General features: G+C 43.5%; 1 protein-coding gene across 2 annotated transcripts in view; it reads left to right on the forward strand.

The window, feature by feature from the left end:
- Positions 1–426: 426 nt before the first annotated feature.
- The window catches only part of Glrx3 (glutaredoxin 3), a 30,577-nt gene continuing 12,924 nt past the window's right edge, over positions 427–18,079 (forward strand). Inside the window, exons 1-5 of one of the 2 annotated variants that reach the window (XM_036206499.1) lie at positions 427–620; positions 7,966–8,074; positions 15,228–15,316; positions 15,471–15,545; positions 16,188–16,389. In XM_036206499.1, coding sequence (XP_036062392.1) covers positions 16,350–16,389 — 40 coding nt within the window. In that variant the 5' untranslated portion in view covers positions 427–620; positions 7,966–8,074; positions 15,228–15,316; positions 15,471–15,545; positions 16,188–16,349. The remainder of the gene's footprint in view (positions 621–7,965; positions 8,075–15,227; positions 15,317–15,470; positions 15,546–16,187; positions 16,390–18,079) is intronic. The other variant, XM_036206491.1, reaches the window with a different exon arrangement.

Raw genomic sequence — 18,079 nt, forward strand, 5'->3', positions numbered from 1 at the left:
GCTGTACTGAGGGTTGGTTTTGGGATTCAGAGAACTCCAGAGGTGTTTGAGATTCCTCCAGGACTGAGGTACAAGGGCCGTCGGGGTTGTGCTTCAGACACGACTGCCTCCTATTCTTAGACTTCCCAGTTCATCTTTATGCAGCTTCATGTGAGATTTCAGCTTGCAAATGTTCTAATCTGACTTCACTAGGATTTACAATACACACACGATTACATCCCTTGTTACTGTAGATGTATGAGCTCTACGGAAGGTCCTGAGCTACAACAGTCAGGGACCAAGACATCCAGCTAGTTTGCACAGAAACACAAGGCAGGAGGGTTCCACTAGCGGGACTCAGCGCTATGGGTGGGGCCTCCCGGCCCGAGGGCGTGGCGTTCAGTGCCGGAGGGCGGGACCTAGTGGACCAGGGGTGTGCCCTGGCCGCAGGGGGCGTGGCTTCCTCGTGCGCAGCCTCCTCGCGCGTCCGTCCCGCCCTATCGAGCCTCCGGCGCTCGACTGCTGGTGTCTGGCGGCGACAGCATGGCGGCGGGGGCGGCTGAAGCAGCAGAGGCGGCCGCGGCAGTGGCGGAGGTCGGCTCGGCCCGGCAGTTTGAGGAGCTACTGCGCCTCAAAGCCAAGTACGCTGGGCGGCGAGAGGGCCGGGGGACCGGCGGGTGGCGGGCCGGGGCCTCTGGATCCGGGGACGGCCCGCCAGTGCGGCATGTCCGGAGCTGAGCTCGCGGCCCAACGGCGGCCCTGGCCGGGCCTCGGCGGGACCCGCTCCGGGCATGCGAGGGCAGCTCAGCGCGGCGCGGCGGCCCCCGCGAACAATGGATCCGCTTCCCGGAGACCCGTGTGTGGCGCCTCCTGAAGGACAGGCCTAGCTGGGCGTCCTGGGCTTTCCTGAATCGCCAGCTGGCCTAGGGAGGGTCTGCTGCGGCCGGGGGCACGTGCAGCCCGCCTTTGGGCAAGACTTCCAAAGGCCAGTCCCGGGATGCGTAGGAAACGAGGACCTCGCAGAAGACGTGCACGTGGCCCCCTCCCTGGGATGCTGCCCAGCCTTGGGCTGCAGAGTCCTGGGGAGTTCCAAGGACGACTGCCTGGGATTCCCCCAACCTTTCCTTAGCCGCTTAGCTGCCAGTCACCCTGGGGCAGGTTTCCTAACCCCACTCTCTGCTTCCTCCTGGGTGAATGGGCAGGTTTCCCCAGGGTGGTTGTGATGGTTCGGTTAAAGGGCCGCAGTGGTTGGCGTACCGGAAGCGCTCTCCACTAATGTGGGGTTTGGTATCTTCACAGAGCAGAGTGGGCAAGTGGGAGGGTGACTGGCTGATTTCTGCTACTCCATGCAGCATGGGGCGGAATTAGGATAGCTCATCCAGAGACAGGAGGTGTCCACCTAGTGCTTAATATATAAGAAGCTCTAGCACCGAAAACCTTCCAGTTCTTTTGGATTTCAGATTTACTTGGTACTTTTTTTTTTTTTTTCCCAAAGAAAAGGAAAAAGAAGAATGATATTTACTCGTTGGTAGAAGCAGGATTCTGATTGATCCAACATTATCTACCATTCTTCAGGCGGAGGCCTTGTGGAGGACACTGTCGATGGCCTCATGGAGTGATGAGGGCTTGTGTCAACGTGCCCTTAAAAGTTTGAACTTACATCATCTGAGAAGATTCTTTAGCTTACCTTGTTTTTACTGTTCATATTTTAAATAGGTCTTAGTGGGTAAAAGTTTATATACCTTTTGTTCTGCAAGCTCAGGGTCAGCTTGGTCTGCATAGTGAGCTTTAGGTTAGCCAGAGGAATATAGGGAGACCTTGTTTTCAAAAAACCAGGAAACAAACATCCACTCCTCCCAAGGGAGGAAGAAAACCCAACAAGAGCAGCAACAAAACCCAAACCCATTTACGTGTATTCTTGACACTGGTGTATGCCTGAGATGACTCGGGAGATACTATTCCCTTCTGCAGTGACTAATCTGAAAGGGCGTCCTGGAAAGTGCTGTGTTGTGAGGGAGCTTCTTTGGGCCAATATGGAAGTCATGAAGAAGACTAAATGGCACTTGGGATGCAGTCATCCGCACGTTATTGCTTCTCAGTTTTAAAATTTGATGTGGGTTGAAATCGACTTTTATTAATTTTTTTTCATTCTTTTATGCATATGGCTGTTTTGCCTGCATGTGTCTCTGTGTACCATATGCACACAGTGCCTTCAGAGGCCAGAAGAGGGCATTGGAGCCTTTGGGAGTGGAGTTACAGACTGTTGCGAGCCCCTGTGTGGGTGCTGGGAATCGAACTCAGGTCTCTAGAAGAGCAATTAGGGCTCTTAATCACCGAGTCATCTACTCCCTGACCCACCCACCCACCCTTCCTTCCTTCCTTCCTTCCTCTTTCTCCCCCCACCCCCTCCCTTCCTTCCTTCCACTCTCCCTTCCTTCTTTTCTTTTTTGGAGACAGAGTTTCTCTGTGTAGCCTTGGCTGTCCTGGAACTTACTCTGTAGACCAGGCTGGCCCCAAACTCACAGAGATCCACCTGCTTCTGCCTGGAGTTCTGGTTAAAGGTGTGTGTCACCACCACCTGGCTCAGAAATTTACTTTTTATATTAAAGTCATCTAATCTGATACATGTATTAAGTTACTGAAATCTTAGCTCCTGTCTATGCAGTGGGGGTGGGAGGTGGGTACTGGTACCATTTGTTGAGTAATTTAGAGGTTTGGTCCATTCATCAACCACTTAGAGTTCAGAATGATAGTGCTTAGTAAGTGGTAGTATAATTGCAGATGAGTAGTGGAATATTATAGTAGAACAACACATGGTTAGTGAGCGCTAATTGTTTCACTGATGGAAAACAGAATCATTATGTCTGCTAAAATATTCAGATATACTGGGATGTAGTGCAGCTCAATGGTGGGGCGCATGTTAAAGGTCCTAGGTTTGAACACCAGTGCAGGAGGTGAGGGAGTCATGTTAGTGAGATTTTCAACTTTATCTTTCCATAAATGTCCTTAAACAATGCATTGGGCATATTGGCCTGTTATGAGGGAGGTACTGGATGCATACACTACACGAGAGGATGGTACCTCTATCATATATATGTGCTTCTAATTGGTATTCCATGTTTAAATGGAAAATAAGAGCTATGCATGCAGATATAAGAATATCTCACATTAAACACATGCAATGATGCTATCAAAACACATTTTTGTTTGATCTTTCCAGCATCCCAGGATGTGAGTTATTACTGTTTATAGTTGTGGGAGTTCAAAGATTCAGTCATGTTAATGCCAGTGGAGCAGAGCTCAGCTCTGCGTACACTTTGTTCTTCCTTCTCTTCCTCCTCCTCTTTTTCAAGCAGGGACTTGTGTAATGGAGGCCAGCCTGGAACTCAATTGGCTGAGGATGACCTTGAATTCCTGATCCTTCTGTATCCGCTTTCTGAGTGTTTTTCACACTGGGCTCATACTGCCAGTCACCCTGGGGCAGGTTTCCTAACCCCACTCTCTGCTTCCTCCTGGGTGAATGGGCAGGTTTCCCCAGGGTGGTTGTGATGGTTCGCTTAAAGGGCCGCAGTGGTTGGCGTACCGGATCACCTGTTTTATTTTATTTTGCTGGGATTAAGCCCTGGACCTCTGCCACTCAAGCTACATCTGTATCCACTGATTGCAATTTTAAGAAGCAATCCAATATTGTCAGCATTTGCCCGTGTCATTAAAAATTATTTGCAAATTTTATTTTTGATGGATTTTATAAAAATATTTTTATATTTTAAAGTATTTTGGCTATCTAAACGCTATTGTTAGATAATTTTTTTTTTTTTTTTTTTTTGCTTATTTTCTGTAATAGGAAGATAGCCGCCTTCATAAATCTTTGTATTTTTAATTCTTAGATAATACCTTGTGGGTATGTACTTTCTGGAAGGTCTTGGTTTTAATTTCTACCAGCAGGGTAAGAACGTGCTTCTTTCACTTCTTTTTTGAATTCCTAACTGAAAAGGACATCCTACCATTCAAAACTGTAATATTGCTCTTTTTTTAAATTTTTGTTTTTGTTTTTTTGAGACAGCGTTTCTCTGTCTCAAAAAAGCTTTGGAACCTTTCCTGGAACTCACTCTGTAGCCCAGGCTGGCCTCGAACTCAGAGATCCGCCTGCCTCTGCCTCCCGAGTGCTGGGAGTGCTGCCACCACCGTCCAGCAATATTGCTCTTGTGTAGCAATAGAGTGCAGTGGTTGAGGCTGTCTTGGAAGCATTCTCTTGAGGTCCTGGAGCCCCTCCAAATACTGATCTGTCACTGTGGCTTGCCTTATGCTTGGACTTTATGTGTTTACCTTTACACAGTTCCTGCCCTGCGTCATTCCATTCTCAGCCCTCCTTTCCTCTGTGGTGGTCGACAGTGATTTTCACCTTGGTAGGAGCTGCAGTTCCCAGGAGACCTGTCCATGGGCATTTCTGAGAGGGATCTAGATTAGATTAATTGTGGTGGGAAGACCCATCCTGAATGTGTAGGGTACTCCACACCTGCCTCTGCTTCCCAAGTGCTGGGACTAAAGGTATGCACTACCATGGCAGCGAAGTGTTATTTTTCCTTTATTATTATTTTTTTCTCAGAGTAGGCCCCTTAAGTTGTTTTGTCAGGTGTTCCACCACTGCCATACCTGGACCAGTTGCTAATATACTTCCCCCTTTCCTTGTAAGGATTTTATCTGTGCTGTGATTCCTCCTACTACCCGTCAAGATCACCTTTGTTCCTCAGAAGTCAGGTCAGGATTTACCTCAAGGAGGCCCTGCTCCTACTCTTCTCTGTTTGAGTCATGAATGCAGTGATGCCAGGTTCACAGTCTTTGGAATCTTACTGTTTTCAAGCAGTTTCCCTCAGGTCATTTTTTTAGCATATGATCATGCTTGTTCTCGGTTTCTGTCACATTCTCCATACAAACGGATTAAGTTGTATTTGTTCGTTGTTTGTCATGCTCAGGAAGAGTGCGGGTGTGTGGGGTAGTTCAGTGCCCTCAACTCAAGACATGTTCTCAAGATAAAAGCCCCCTTTAAAAAATGGCTCGTTTGATTTCAGCATGTCAGAGTGAAAATTGCATGATAGCACTAAATGAGTGTGGCCAAGCGATTCCTTCTTTTGCTGCCCTTGCCACTCTACACGGTCTTGGGTATTATGATACTATGATATTAATCTGGCATCTTTGGCTTCTTTTCCAGGCTTGTCTATGTGGTTGTATGTATCTCTTTTATACAGTTGAGTTGTGTTTCATGGTTGGAATATAAGGTCTTTGTTCTATCTGTGGACACTTGGGTATACTATATGTCAGACTGCTGTGTGTTCTTTGACAAGGCCTTGTGTCCCTGCTTTTCTTCTTGTCACTCTTAGGCCTTGGAACCTCTCTTAGATGCTCTGCTGGGTTGGGAGGGGTGGCCACAGCCTACACAGGCTTATAAGGGAGGGTTTCAGTGTTCTGTAGGCTAAAACTCAGTTCAGGTCCCTAGACAACTTTAAGGAGGACTGAAAAAATGTCTACTTGAAAAAATGTCTAGAAAAATGCCTGAAAAACAGGTAACATTGCTTGATAGAGCAGTCTGCTATCGTGTGAGGCCTAAGAACTCACTCTTGTAAGATCTGCCAGATACAAGTCTGTCTGGTGTAGATTGTAACCCATTTAGTGAATGGACAGTGCGCCCTTCTTTGCTCTAGGTGGAGCCACCTATTTGCCTTTGTGTGTTCTTAGAAGGCTTTGTCTTCATCAGTTCTAACTAGTCCCTGTGGTTGTGTGTGTGTGTGGGCGCCCCCCATTTTTGAGGTGGTCTGACTGGCCCAGCCTGGCCTTGAACTACAGTGATGTGTATCCAGTCTGGCTTTGAACCCCTGATCATTCTCGTGCCTCAGCCTCTGGAGTGCTGGGGTTGGTTACAAGCATGAAGCTTCACACTGGGCTTCCTTCCATTTCTGTTTCAGCATATGACCTAGCTTACACCTGAGCAAAACCAGGACTTAAGGAATCTTCTGTCTAAGCCCTCCCCATCCCTCCTTCTGACGTGTCCTTTAAGCTGTTCTTAATTTCTTGGCTCTGGACTGGAAGGCACTGTTCTCTTTGCTCTGGCTTCCTTTCCCAGCTTCTTGGAAACCTTACACCTACAAGTTGTCTCAGATTTTCAGCTCTCTGTCTGCACTGGCATTGTCCCTGCACCAAAAAAGTATCTGGGGATTGATTTTTTTTTTTTTTTTTTTTCTTTTGCACTGAAGTCAGGCTGGGCCCTCCATGCTGTTGGATTCCTCTGTGCAGTTCAGAATTCTTGAGGTTGATTTCTGCTCTGGCCACTTCCAGATAGGTCACTGTACTGATGTGGGGCTCCTGCTTCTTTAGCAGTTGGCATCATTCACTGTTTGTTGCTACCTTTCATGGTTCTTATGCCTTCCTTCTTGCCACTCTACTCTTGACTTCTGCAAGACTCTGGACTTAACACTCCTGAAGCCATCCTCTTTTATTTTCCTCCATCAGCCTGACGTGATGAGACCCAGAGACACCGACCTCCAGTCTCCTATGTCCTCTCTGTGACATGGTTGGCTCTGTATTTCTTGATTGCCAGATCTGTAGAGAACCTCGGTTGAGCTTGAGCCTTGGTACTAATATTCCAGTAGACTTCCTTTCCTCCCAGTATGACACTTGACAGATTATGGTCTTGTCACTTTTTCCTGCCCCTTCTGGCTGAAACTTTCCTCATGCCCTTGTGTGTGTTACAAGAACTTTTGTTGTGGGTAGGGAGGGTCCCACTTCTCACCTGTTTTTTTTTTTTTTTAAGATTTATTTTAATTTATATCTGTGTCTGTGTGAGTACATGTGTATGTGTTCTGGCTCGTGGAGGCCAGAACCTTGGAGCTGGTGTTTGAGACCTTTGTGAATTGTGTGACATGCGTGAGTGATGGGATATGAACTATGGTCCTCACCAGGGAACAGCAAGAATTCCTAATGCTGAGCCATTTCTTCAGCCCCTTTATCTTTCCTTTTCTTTTCTTTCCTTTCCTTTCCTTTTCTTTTTTCTTTTCCTTCCCTTCCCCTCCCTCTTCCCCTCCTCTTTCCTTCCTTCCTTCCTTCCTTCCTTCCTTCCTTCCTTCCTTCCTTTTTTCTTTCCAAGACTGGGTTTCTGTATGTAGCCCTTGAATTCAGAGATGTGCCTGCCTCTGCCTCCCAAGTATTGGGATTAAAGGTGTTTGCCACCACTGCCCAGACCCTTTATCACCCTTTATCATTTCATATTTCATTCCTTGCTTATAGGTAAATATAATTGCATCTTTTCTTTATATAACACATTTTTATGTGTTTTTTTCCCACTTTGGAGGAGGCTTTTATTTGAAATTAGAATTCTGTAAATTCAAGTTTCAGTTAAATTTGAGGTTTCAAAGATATGTCTTTGTGAAGATAGTTTTGTGAAAATAACTGAGATTGGTAACATTGAGGTGTCTAGGAAGTTAGCAATCTAATGGCCCCACTACCAGTTCATATGGAGATGCTCAGAGGGTCCGTTGGCAATGTAACTGTAAAGGGCATGTATGAGCAGTGGTCTCAGCTCTGCTTTTTTTTGACTTGCCTAACTGTTACGACTTTTTTGCTCTTCTGTGGTTATAATTGTACCCTTTTGTGACAATACTATGTGAGGTTAATAATAATAACGTGTCCACAGCCATTTCTAAGCAGCAACTTTCTTGTATAAAAATTCAATTTTCACTTTCATCATGGGTTTGAAAACATAATTGACATGTCTGTTAGTTGAGATGGATGGACATTTAGAATCACTTAATGGGGCTTAATCTTGACTCAGGAAATTTCATTAACTTGAATATTCATCTAAGAGTCTGAAGTCTGGCAGTGATTCTGCGAGATACAACTGAATTCTTAGTTTCTTAGGTTGGAGAATTTAATCTACACCAGTATTTGCTTCCAGAATTATTATAATTTGAAAAAATGTGTTTTATTTATTTACAGGTCGCTCCTTGTGGTCCATTTCTGGGCACCATGGGCTCCGCAGTGTGTACAGATGAACGATGTCATGGCAGAGTTAGCTAAAGAACACCCTCATGTTTCATTTGTGAAGGTACTATATGTTTTTAGTCTTAGTTTTTTTTAATTTCTGACATATGAGGTAAACTAGATTTTAAATGTAAAGGAAGAAGCTGTGAAATTCCAAATACTTGAACTTTGTATTGAATTCTGTTGTATTTGCACTAAGTTATTCTGACAGATGGTTTAATGTTGCATTTCTCACATAGTGTAAAAATCCCTACAGAGTTGGCAAAGGACAGAAATGTTTGACAGTAACAGACCAGATAGTTCACTGGATAATTTTGGTTTGATAGTAGTTAATTAAGACTTGATTGAGAAAGTATCTATGATGTGGGAAATGATCCTAGAAAGTGTATGTGTGAACAGGTTGAACAGGGTCCTTGGGAAGATGCTGCTATCTCTGCTGCTTCTGTCTATACTGAGCCCCTTGTTTTATTCAAGTCTTGGGTCCTACTTTCCTGCTGTCTTTTGAGAAGGTAGACTCTAGGAAGTTGATGGCTGTGCTGGAGGTTAGCCTACTGGCTTTTGCACCTGTAATCTTGTCATTCAGGAGAATTTAGGAAACTGGTTTAGGTTTAAAAAAAGAAAGCAAAATATATATTGAGAATAATGAATTATTGGGAAAGGAGATATACTCTGTATTCACACGTCTTAATTCTTCGAGTTTATTTAATTTCTTTGAGACAGCATCTCAGCACAGGCTGGCCTCAAGATCTTAGTTTTCTCGCCTTCCAAGTGCTGGGATCAGTATCTTGTGCCTCTGTGCTCCAATGCTGAATCCTCAGGATTTAAAACAAAGCCCCAATCCTTGTTTTTAAAACTATAAATTGTGAGTTCAAAATACATGTTGACATACATACCTGTATATGAGGTTAGAAATCATATGACGTTCTGGGTGTCTAATTCCTTAATTCCTTTGTGGTAGGTGATTATGTTTTCTAATAGTCATTTGTATAGACAGCACTTGTGTTCTTTGAATAGGTATTGTATCCTGATGGCTCAAAATGCCAAGCAGTATAGCAAGGTGGACATTGAGAAGGCTCACTCCATGTCTTCCCTCCCAACCCTTTGTCCTTCGCCATAAGTAACTAGTTGTATTAATTTTGTATGAATTCTCTCAGTGTTTCTTTATGCAGATAGAGCAAATATGAATATAATAGTTAGCTTTTTAAAATTTAAGGACTTATTTAAAATTCTGATGAAATGCATAATGTAACCTTAGAAGGTAACCCTAAAATGTCCAATATAAATAATAGAAGGGGACATTAAAACTGCATGTTTGGTCAGTGATAAAAGATAATGGGTACAAGTGAAATGAATGATTAAACACTGCAGTCATAGAATTAGTCAGGATGATGGTAATTGTTCCATGTCCTCTTTCATATGGATAATGTTACTGGTTTAGGTAACACACTCTTCTCAGCTGCCATCTGAATGATTTATTTAAAGTGACTATAGAATTGCTTCTCACATTGGTACCAGACTTGGCAGTGAGATTTTAAGTTGTTCAAGTGCTTAAGTGTTGCTGTGAGCCAAGAGTTGGAGCTGTGTAGTACCGCTGGATTGTCAGGGATACCTAAGCCTGACTGTACCTGCTGTTTAAGGAGATGGCAGCAGTACTTCTGTTAATTAGGATTTCTGGAAATTTCTGGAGTAAGGCTAATCATGTTCTACCCCATCAGTGTCTTTTTTTAAAATCTTTTCTTTGTGTGTGTTTGTTTGTATTTCTTTTTTGAGACAGGGTTTCTCTGTATAGCCCTGGCTGTCTTGGAACTTGCTCTGTAGACTGGTCCAGCCTCGAACTCAGAGGTCCACTGGGATTAAAGGTGTGCACCGCCACTGCCCAGCTATCTTTTCTTTTTGAGTTGGGAGTCTCACTATGTTGTCTAGGCTGGTCTCAAACTCTTGGACTCAAACCAGCCTTCTATATCAACCTTCTGTAGCTGGCACCTCAAGGACATCCTACTATACCTACTTTTCCTTTTATTTGAGTTTTTTTTAAAAAAAATGTATTAGTTTGGCATTTTGGACTTGTGAAATGAAGTGATTGTTCCATTCTTTGGTGATAGACTCACACAAAGTCATTTAAATAAGTGATCTTTTTTTAAATCAGTTTTTTGGTTGGCATACAAAATAAATGAAATTATTATTTTGAAGCAGGGCCTTATATATCCTAGGCTGGCTTGGAACATACTATGTAGCCATGAATGATTTTGAGATTTTGATCTTTCTGCCTCTATCTCATGAGTGATGGGATTGTAGTGGGTGCCATCATGTCCTGGTTATATAGTGCTGGGGTCAAACCAGGGCTTCCTGTATGGTAGGCCAGCACTCTACCAACTGAGCTACACCCCTAGCCTTAGGTGACCTTGAATAAGTTGTTAAAATGGACTGTAACTACCAAGAACTTAGTTTTCTAAATGATGAGATACCAGCTCAGAGAAATTAGCCACATGTTTCTAGTCAGTTGTGAAGCTTGTTCCCACTGAAAGCTGAGAGGCAAGGCTTTCACATTCAGTCCCTGCGAGTCCCTTGTCCCCTGACTTGTGATGTGGCTGTAAGATGCACTGGTTGTTACCTTTATGAGGGCTATGTCTTTCCCTGTCTCAATTGCTGCCATATCCAGTTGGTTCCTTAAACTTGGGTCCCTCTGTCACATCTAAGAAATAAATGCCTTACAAAAAAATTCAAGCTTATTCAGAATAGAGTGAAATAGCTAATTAAAATATTAAGTACTTTTTCTTTTCAAAGTATATAGTTATTCTTCTACCTAAAATGGAAGTATGCTTTATTGATCTGTGCATGTGAATGAGGATGGGTGGATGGACAGATGAATTCATGATCTGCTTCAGCCTCCAGCTGCTGAGTTTACAGGCTTGTGATACCATTCTAGTAGGAAAACATGTTTATCAATTAATTATTTGCTAGCATCTTTCAGAATATGGCATTTGGAAGGGAGAGAAAGTAGGAAGGAGGAAGAAGGTCTAAGGCTTTGTCAATGATGAAAAGATTGAATGCTTTGGGAAAAAAATCAGCTCCAGGTGGTAGGAAATCTGTCCTCCCCTGTACATTTCTCACTTGCCATGTGTCTGACAAAACAACTTGAGAGACAAGTTATTTAGCTCATAATTCCAGGTCCATCGTGGCAGGGAAGTCAGCTATGGAAGCTTGAGGCAGCAGCTCACATTGCATTCATACTCAGAAATAGAACAAGAATGATGCATGCTCATGCTTGACTCCCTTGTCCACTTACATAGCCTAGGATTCGCCTGCCTATGGAGTGGTGCCACCCACATTGAATGGGCCTTCCCACCTAAGTGCCATCAAGTTAAATTGGATAGTCTCCTCACAATCATTCCCAGAGACCAGTCTTTGTGTGGAAATTTTGTCAAGATGAGAGTTAGTTAACACTGACCATTACTAACCATGCCTCTTCAGTATAAACTCTTTTAGAGATTAGAGTCAGCTGCTTAGGGAAGAGTTTTATGATGGTGCTCTAGTCTAGTCAGTATTTTCATTGTAGACTGTGGTTTTTTTTTTTTTTTTTTTCCCCAAGACAGGGTTTCTCTGTGTTGCTTTGCACTTTTCCTGGAACTCGCTTTGGAGACCAGGCTGGCCTCGAACTCACAGAGATCCACCTGCCTCTGCCTCCTGAGTGCTGGGATTAAAGGCATGCGCCATCACTGCCCAGCAAGTGTAGCGGTTTTTAACCTGGGGGTTGAACAACCCTTTTCCAGGGATCATCTAAGATCATCAGAAAACAGATACTTACATTATGATTCATAACAGTAGCAAAATTAGAGTTATGAAGTAGAAATGAAAATAATTTTAGGATTGGGGGGTCACCACAACATGAACTATATTAAAGGGTCACAGCATTTAGAAGGTTAAGCACCACTGTGACTGCTGTGTTTGAGAGTGAAAGGTACGGAGGAGTTACAAAGGTAAATTGCTGTGTTTTGTAGCCCCTCATCATCCCTTGTAGTGTTGGGGATTGTACTCAGGACCTCACATTTGTGGTAGGCAAGTGCTCTACTACTAAGTTACATTGTCAGAGGCCTATTGTCAGAGTCTTCAGGAATGGAGAGGTGGCTCAGCGGTTAAGAGCACTGTATACTCTTGCCAGGGACCTGGTTTCAGTTCCCAGTACCCACACAGTGGCTTTTAACTGCCTATAACTCCAGTGCTAGGGCATATGACCGCCTTCTCTAAGCTATGGGGGCACCAGGCATGCACATGTTGCTCATATATATATTCATGCAAACACTCATACATATGACAAAAATGCATAAATCTTAAAGGAAAAATAGGTTTCTTAATATCTGATTGATTCCTCTTCTGACATAGGCAAGTGTCTTAAAGACAGAGTTCATGCTGCTTAGTTTCCAGATGCCTGTACAATGGCTTTGTATAAAATGACAGTGCTGGTTATTGCCAGGAGTAAACGAATTAGTGCACAAAACACCAGGCATTATCTAGCTTAGAGTAATTTCTATGGCACTGACTTGCTAAACTGAAGTAGAAGAGTGAGGACTCTGTTGGGCATGGTGACACACACCATTAATCCCAGCATTCAAGCAGAGGCAAGTGGACCTCTGAGTTTGAGGCCACCCTGTTTTACATAGCAGGTTCTAGGCCAGCCAAGGCTTCATAGGGAACCCCTATTTCATATTCCCCCAAATGAATGAGGTCCCTCTATCTACTCACTTCTTACCCTTTCTCCTGGAAACACCAGGAGAAGGCTCTGCAGACCTTCTTGGGGGTAGGGAGCAAGTGTTCCCACCATAGGCATCTTTGTGAAGATGCAGTCTGGGTAAATCCAATCCCTAAAGTGCAGTCTTTCTTGTGACTGTAGTAGTAGGAAGCTACATGTGGCATAATGACTGCACAGATTTTATAGTTCAACTTCATTTCTGAGCTGTACCATTTCTCTATATTTGAACAGAAGTCATCCAAGTTACCTTTTACATTAGCCAGAGTTGTCTAGAGAACCAGCCAGTGGGACATGGAGATGCATATAAGTAAGGAGAGTTGTTAGAGTTGGCTCACCTCACCACAGAGCTTTAGAAGCCTTTTCAGTCTGGAGAAGCAGGGGTGGTGCTGTGCACTCTGTGCCAGAGGTCCGAGAACCAAAGAACTGATAGTGTAAAGCTTGGGCTCCAGTGGTGGGAGCACAAAGGCTCAATAACGTGGGTCTCTTATTCCATGGGAGGAGATGGCTGTTCCAGCCTAACAAGAGAGTGAACTCACCACTTCTTTGTTGTTTTTGCCCATTGAGGCCTTACTCCTTTGGGTGATGCTCACATTTTGAGGACAAGTGGGTCTTCCTTTACTCAGCCTGTCTCTCAGGTGAACACCTTTATAGGCATGCCCACTAATGATGGTCTACTGGTTATCAGGCCTATCCATCTAGTCTGTAGCAGGGCTCATGATATGGAGCTGGCTGTTCATGAAAGGTAGCTTTGACCTCTTATACATGCAGGCATTTAAAAATATTTTCTATTTTCTTTCTTTTTTTTTTTGAGCTGAGGATCGAACCCCCAGGGCCTTGCGCTTGCTAGGCAAGCGCTCTACCACTGAGCTAAATCTCCAACCCAATATTTTCTATTTTCATTACTAAACCATTACACTACATTAGAACCCATATTTTCAAAGGATTTTGAGTGCTGCAAAGATTTCTTTCTATGGTGCTGGGGATTGTACCCAAGGCTACAGGCATGCTAGACAAATCCAGGGAGCCTCTACCCCAGCTCTACAGAGGTGTTAGGCTGTCAAATGGTGCTAATGTTTTGGAGAACTGTTGTGGCTTTAGTGGAAATCCTGTCCCCTCTTCTGTGGTTTGTCTCTTACCATGGCCTCAGTGAGGAAGAGCTAGTCTTCTAGAAGCTGGTTTGAGGGAGGCACTTGTAGTGATCCTCAGGCAGGAATGGCAGCAGAGATCTAGTTAACACCTGTAGTCATGCATTAACAGTTAGTGTGCTGTCTGTTCTGGTCCAAGAACATGTGTCCTTTTAATGTTGCTCAGGTGCACTGGAGGTAAGGTCTCTTTCTGAGTGACACTCAGCTCCTCAGAGAGTTAAAGGCAAGAGTGAGTTGTTGGGTGACATTGTGGGCATGCTTTTGAAAGCCCAGCTTTTACTGGCACCATTGGTCTGAGTATGGAATAGCAAACGTGTTTCTAACTGCAGCCTGTTCTAAACCTTCATGTCAGGCTGCTTTCTCTTTTTGCTTTTTTATTACATGAGAGGACAACTGGTGCTAATTGAAGATATAAAACCTTATCATTAAGTACTTTTGAAAAATGGAAACAGTTAAAAACATGGTTGCAGAAGGCACTGACAGTATCTGTATAAAACCTGTGAAAATGTGAGGCAGGCAGCCAGCAGGAGACAGTACAGGCTAAACAGTGCCTCCACAGGCCAGGCACCATTTCAGCACAGGTAGCCTGACTGGGTACAGCAGAGGTAAAAATCACATTTTAAGCCCAGTGGAAATCTTTCACTCTTGGAGAAATTCAGAATATATATTTTAAACACATTTAACAATATAATTTATCAATAAATTTTATTTCCTATAGGTATAATGTGAATACAGGTTTTTATTGGTTTCAAAAAGTTTATATTAAATTGACAGTCCTATGAGAGAAAAATATAATATATCTTGGTTTTTCCTCAAAGCATATTTATAAAGACCTACGTAAATAGCTTATAGTAATTGTGGTCTAATTATCTAGAAACTGTGTTTCTAAATCTTTTTGAAACCCATATGCCAGATACCACATCATACATTGTTTGATGAGGTGCCCCAAGGAAATGATCAGTCATCTTAGTCAAAATGAGTTTACATGTTTGAATAGACTGGAGAGCAAGTAACCAAGCAGGCTGTTTGCTTAGTGTCCAGCAGCCATGCAGGGGTTAAAAGTAAAATTTATCAGACATCAATAGTTTATTGAAGAAATACTCCTTTTCGCTTCATAATTTGCAGAAAGCTGCAACTGTCAGTCATGATGTACTGCCTCTTGAAATTAGTCAATAGAGCAAACAGCAAGAATTGCTGTGGGCAGAAAATAAGCACTGTAATCATGACATAACTGGGGTCAGTGATTTATGGATTTCAATATAGTAGTAGCTGCATATGATTGAAAATTTACTAGGTCACTAGTGCACCAAAAATTTTATTCACAGCCTCCAGGCATCTTTTGAAATGTGCAACAAAATAAAAACCTCTGAACCTGTTTTGACACTGCAGACTCCGTGGATGACATGCCAGCCCAGTGAGTCTCATTTAAATGTAAATGTGTCATAAACTTTTGTCCTATAGTCTTAAAATACCATGGACTTGAAGGGACAGTGCATGTGAAACTGATTTACATAGCAAAGTAGAGAAAGGACCAGTAATAATGAAGCTTGGATTCTTTTATTTTAAAGCTGGAAGCCGAAGCTGTTCCTGAAGTATCTGAAAAATATGAAATTAGTTCTGTTCCCACCTTCCTGTTCTTCAAGGTAAGGATGAAAGAGGCACCAGAGATGGTCCATCCAAGTGGCTCCTGGGACTGTGTGTTCTTATTCTTTTATCCTTTTCTGATCTCTTTGGTTGTTCCTGGCCTCGTACCTTTTTCTGGTACTCTCTTTTTGCACTGATGAGGACCATGCTTGTTGCTTGCCATGAGCAGTGGGCAGTTAACAGCTAGACCTGGAGCCTCCTGACCAGAATCCCGACTTCTCCTGCAGACTTATACTCCCTGACCCAGGTTTGAAGTGGGTTATTGAGGCCATGTGCCTGGATGTGAGGAGGCATCTGGTTGGTTCTAGTTGATTAATGACTCCTTGGGAAGTGAGTGTAAATCTTTGCTTCAGGGCACCCATGGGTATTACACAGCTCTCCAAAACTTCATTTGTGTTCAGTAGGTCCATTCAAGCTGGTCTTGCTTTGAGATGTCAGTGCTTACCCAACATGCTCCAAAATGAGTGTTTCTAAGTGAGAAGTAGTCCAAGCAATTGCTAATCAGACTCTTTCACCTCAATAACAACAGGGATGCCTTTAAAAATTGGCTAGAGCTATGTATTTCTTATAACCTTGGAGTCTAAAATATAGATAATGGTGAAGGAATGCCACTTTATTCTAAATGACATTTCAAACTTCAGAATTCTCAGAAAGTCGACCGGTTAGATGGTGCACATGCCCCAGAGTTGACCAAAAAAGTCCAGCGACACGTGTCTAGTGGATCCTTTCCTCCTAGTGCTAATGAGCATCTTAAAGAAGATCTCAACCTTCGCCTGAAAAAGTTGACTCATGCTGCCCCCTGCATGCTGTTCATGAAGGGGACACCTCAAGAACCACGCTGTGGTAAGAAGCTGATCCTAATGATGGGAACAGAGAGTTCCTGCCTGAGTGGGTGCTGTGGATGTGTATGGGTCACATTTCCGGTATCATCATGCAAGTCAGTGGTAGCTGTAAGTGTGTACTATATGCTTGGAGGACACAGGAATCTGAGGGGGGGCATCATCTTTGGAAATCACCAGGTTCAGACTTTCTGTGTTTCATATCTGAGTTTTCAGCTATGAAGGTAGCTTGCTCACCTGGCAGCAGAGCTGGGAGAGATTAGGTTCCAGCTATCTGTTATATTGCTATCTCTGTTAATGGGTCTTTTTTTTTTTGTTTTTTGTTTTTTTGTTTTTTTGTTTTTTTGTTTTTTGAGACAGGGTTTCTCTGTGTAGTTTTGGTGCCTGTCCTTGATCTTGCTCTGTAGTCCAGGCTGGCCTCAAATTCACAGAGATCTGCCTGGCTCTGCCTCCTAAGTGCTGGGATTAAATCACTACCTCCCAGCTTGTTAATGGGTCTTTGACCTGTATAAGGTGTTTTTTTTTTTTTTTTTTTTAAGGTTTGTGTGAAAGAGTGCACGCATGAAGTGTGTATGTGTGTGTGTCTCTCTGTGTGTGAGCATAGCATGTAGGCCAAAAGAGGCCAGAAGAGGTTGTTGGATTCTTTAGAGCTGCAAGTAGAGGTGGTTGTGAGCTACCCAACATGGGTGTGCTGAGAATGAAACTCTCTGCAAGAACAAGAAGCACTCTTAACCCCTGGGTCATCCCTCCAGCCCTTTTAAGATAGTTATTTGTCAGTTGGTCTGTCTGTGTGAACGTATGTGCATGCCAGAGGAGGGCATTGGGTGTTTGTTCCCACTGTTCCTTTGAGGCACCGTGTGTGGAACCTGCTAGGCTGTGGAGCCCCAGTCATAGTCCTGTCTCCTTCCTCCGGAGCAGGAGTCACAGTTGTTGACTGGACCCTTAGCTTGTTGTGTCCATGCTGGACACACCTGCAGGCCTGATGGTTGTGCAGGGAGCACCCTCAGCTCCTGGGCATCTCTGGCTGTGAACGCTTTTCTTGATGGTCTCCTTCTCATCTTTTTGTTGAGATTTAGCAATTTAAAAGCTTGAGGGCTTTCATTAGGGCCTTGGTCCACCCTGTGTCTTCTTGCTTGCTTTCTCTCTTGCACTTACCTGATGGCATTTTTCACCTGCTGCTGTCACTTCTGGTTGATAGCTGCTAGTAGATTAAAGATCATTGAGTCTTGGCTTATAGTCACGTACTTTCTATATGTGAGGGTGCTTGGAATTTTACTCTTAAATAAGTTGTGTAATTATTTGACCCCTCTGGTATTGAGCTTATGTTATTTTCTTTTTACTGTGCCTACTTCAACGTTATGCTGCATAATTGAGTTTTTAATGCCTTTTGATGGTTCTGTTGAGACTCTAAGGATATTTGTTTCAACTGCACTGGAAGGGATTTATTAAGATAGGTAGCAGTAAAGTTGGGTATGCTGTTGATAGGATTACTGAGTGTCCAGTGTGACCGGAAAGAGCCATGCTGCCATTCTGAGAGTGTTTAGGTTAAACTCTTCCTGTGTGGTCAGGAGGCAGTCTACTTCTAACAGTAAAGCATCGTGCTAAGTTGTATTAAAAAGATGAAGAAGTGATTCCTTTCTCACTTAGTTCTGCCTGAAAGATTTCCCAGTTAAGCAATGACACGAAACAGGCCG

This window comes from Onychomys torridus, chromosome 1, assembly GCF_903995425.1.
Source record: "Onychomys torridus chromosome 1, mOncTor1.1, whole genome shotgun sequence".
Classification (NCBI taxonomy): domain Eukaryota; kingdom Metazoa; phylum Chordata; class Mammalia; order Rodentia; family Cricetidae; genus Onychomys; species Onychomys torridus.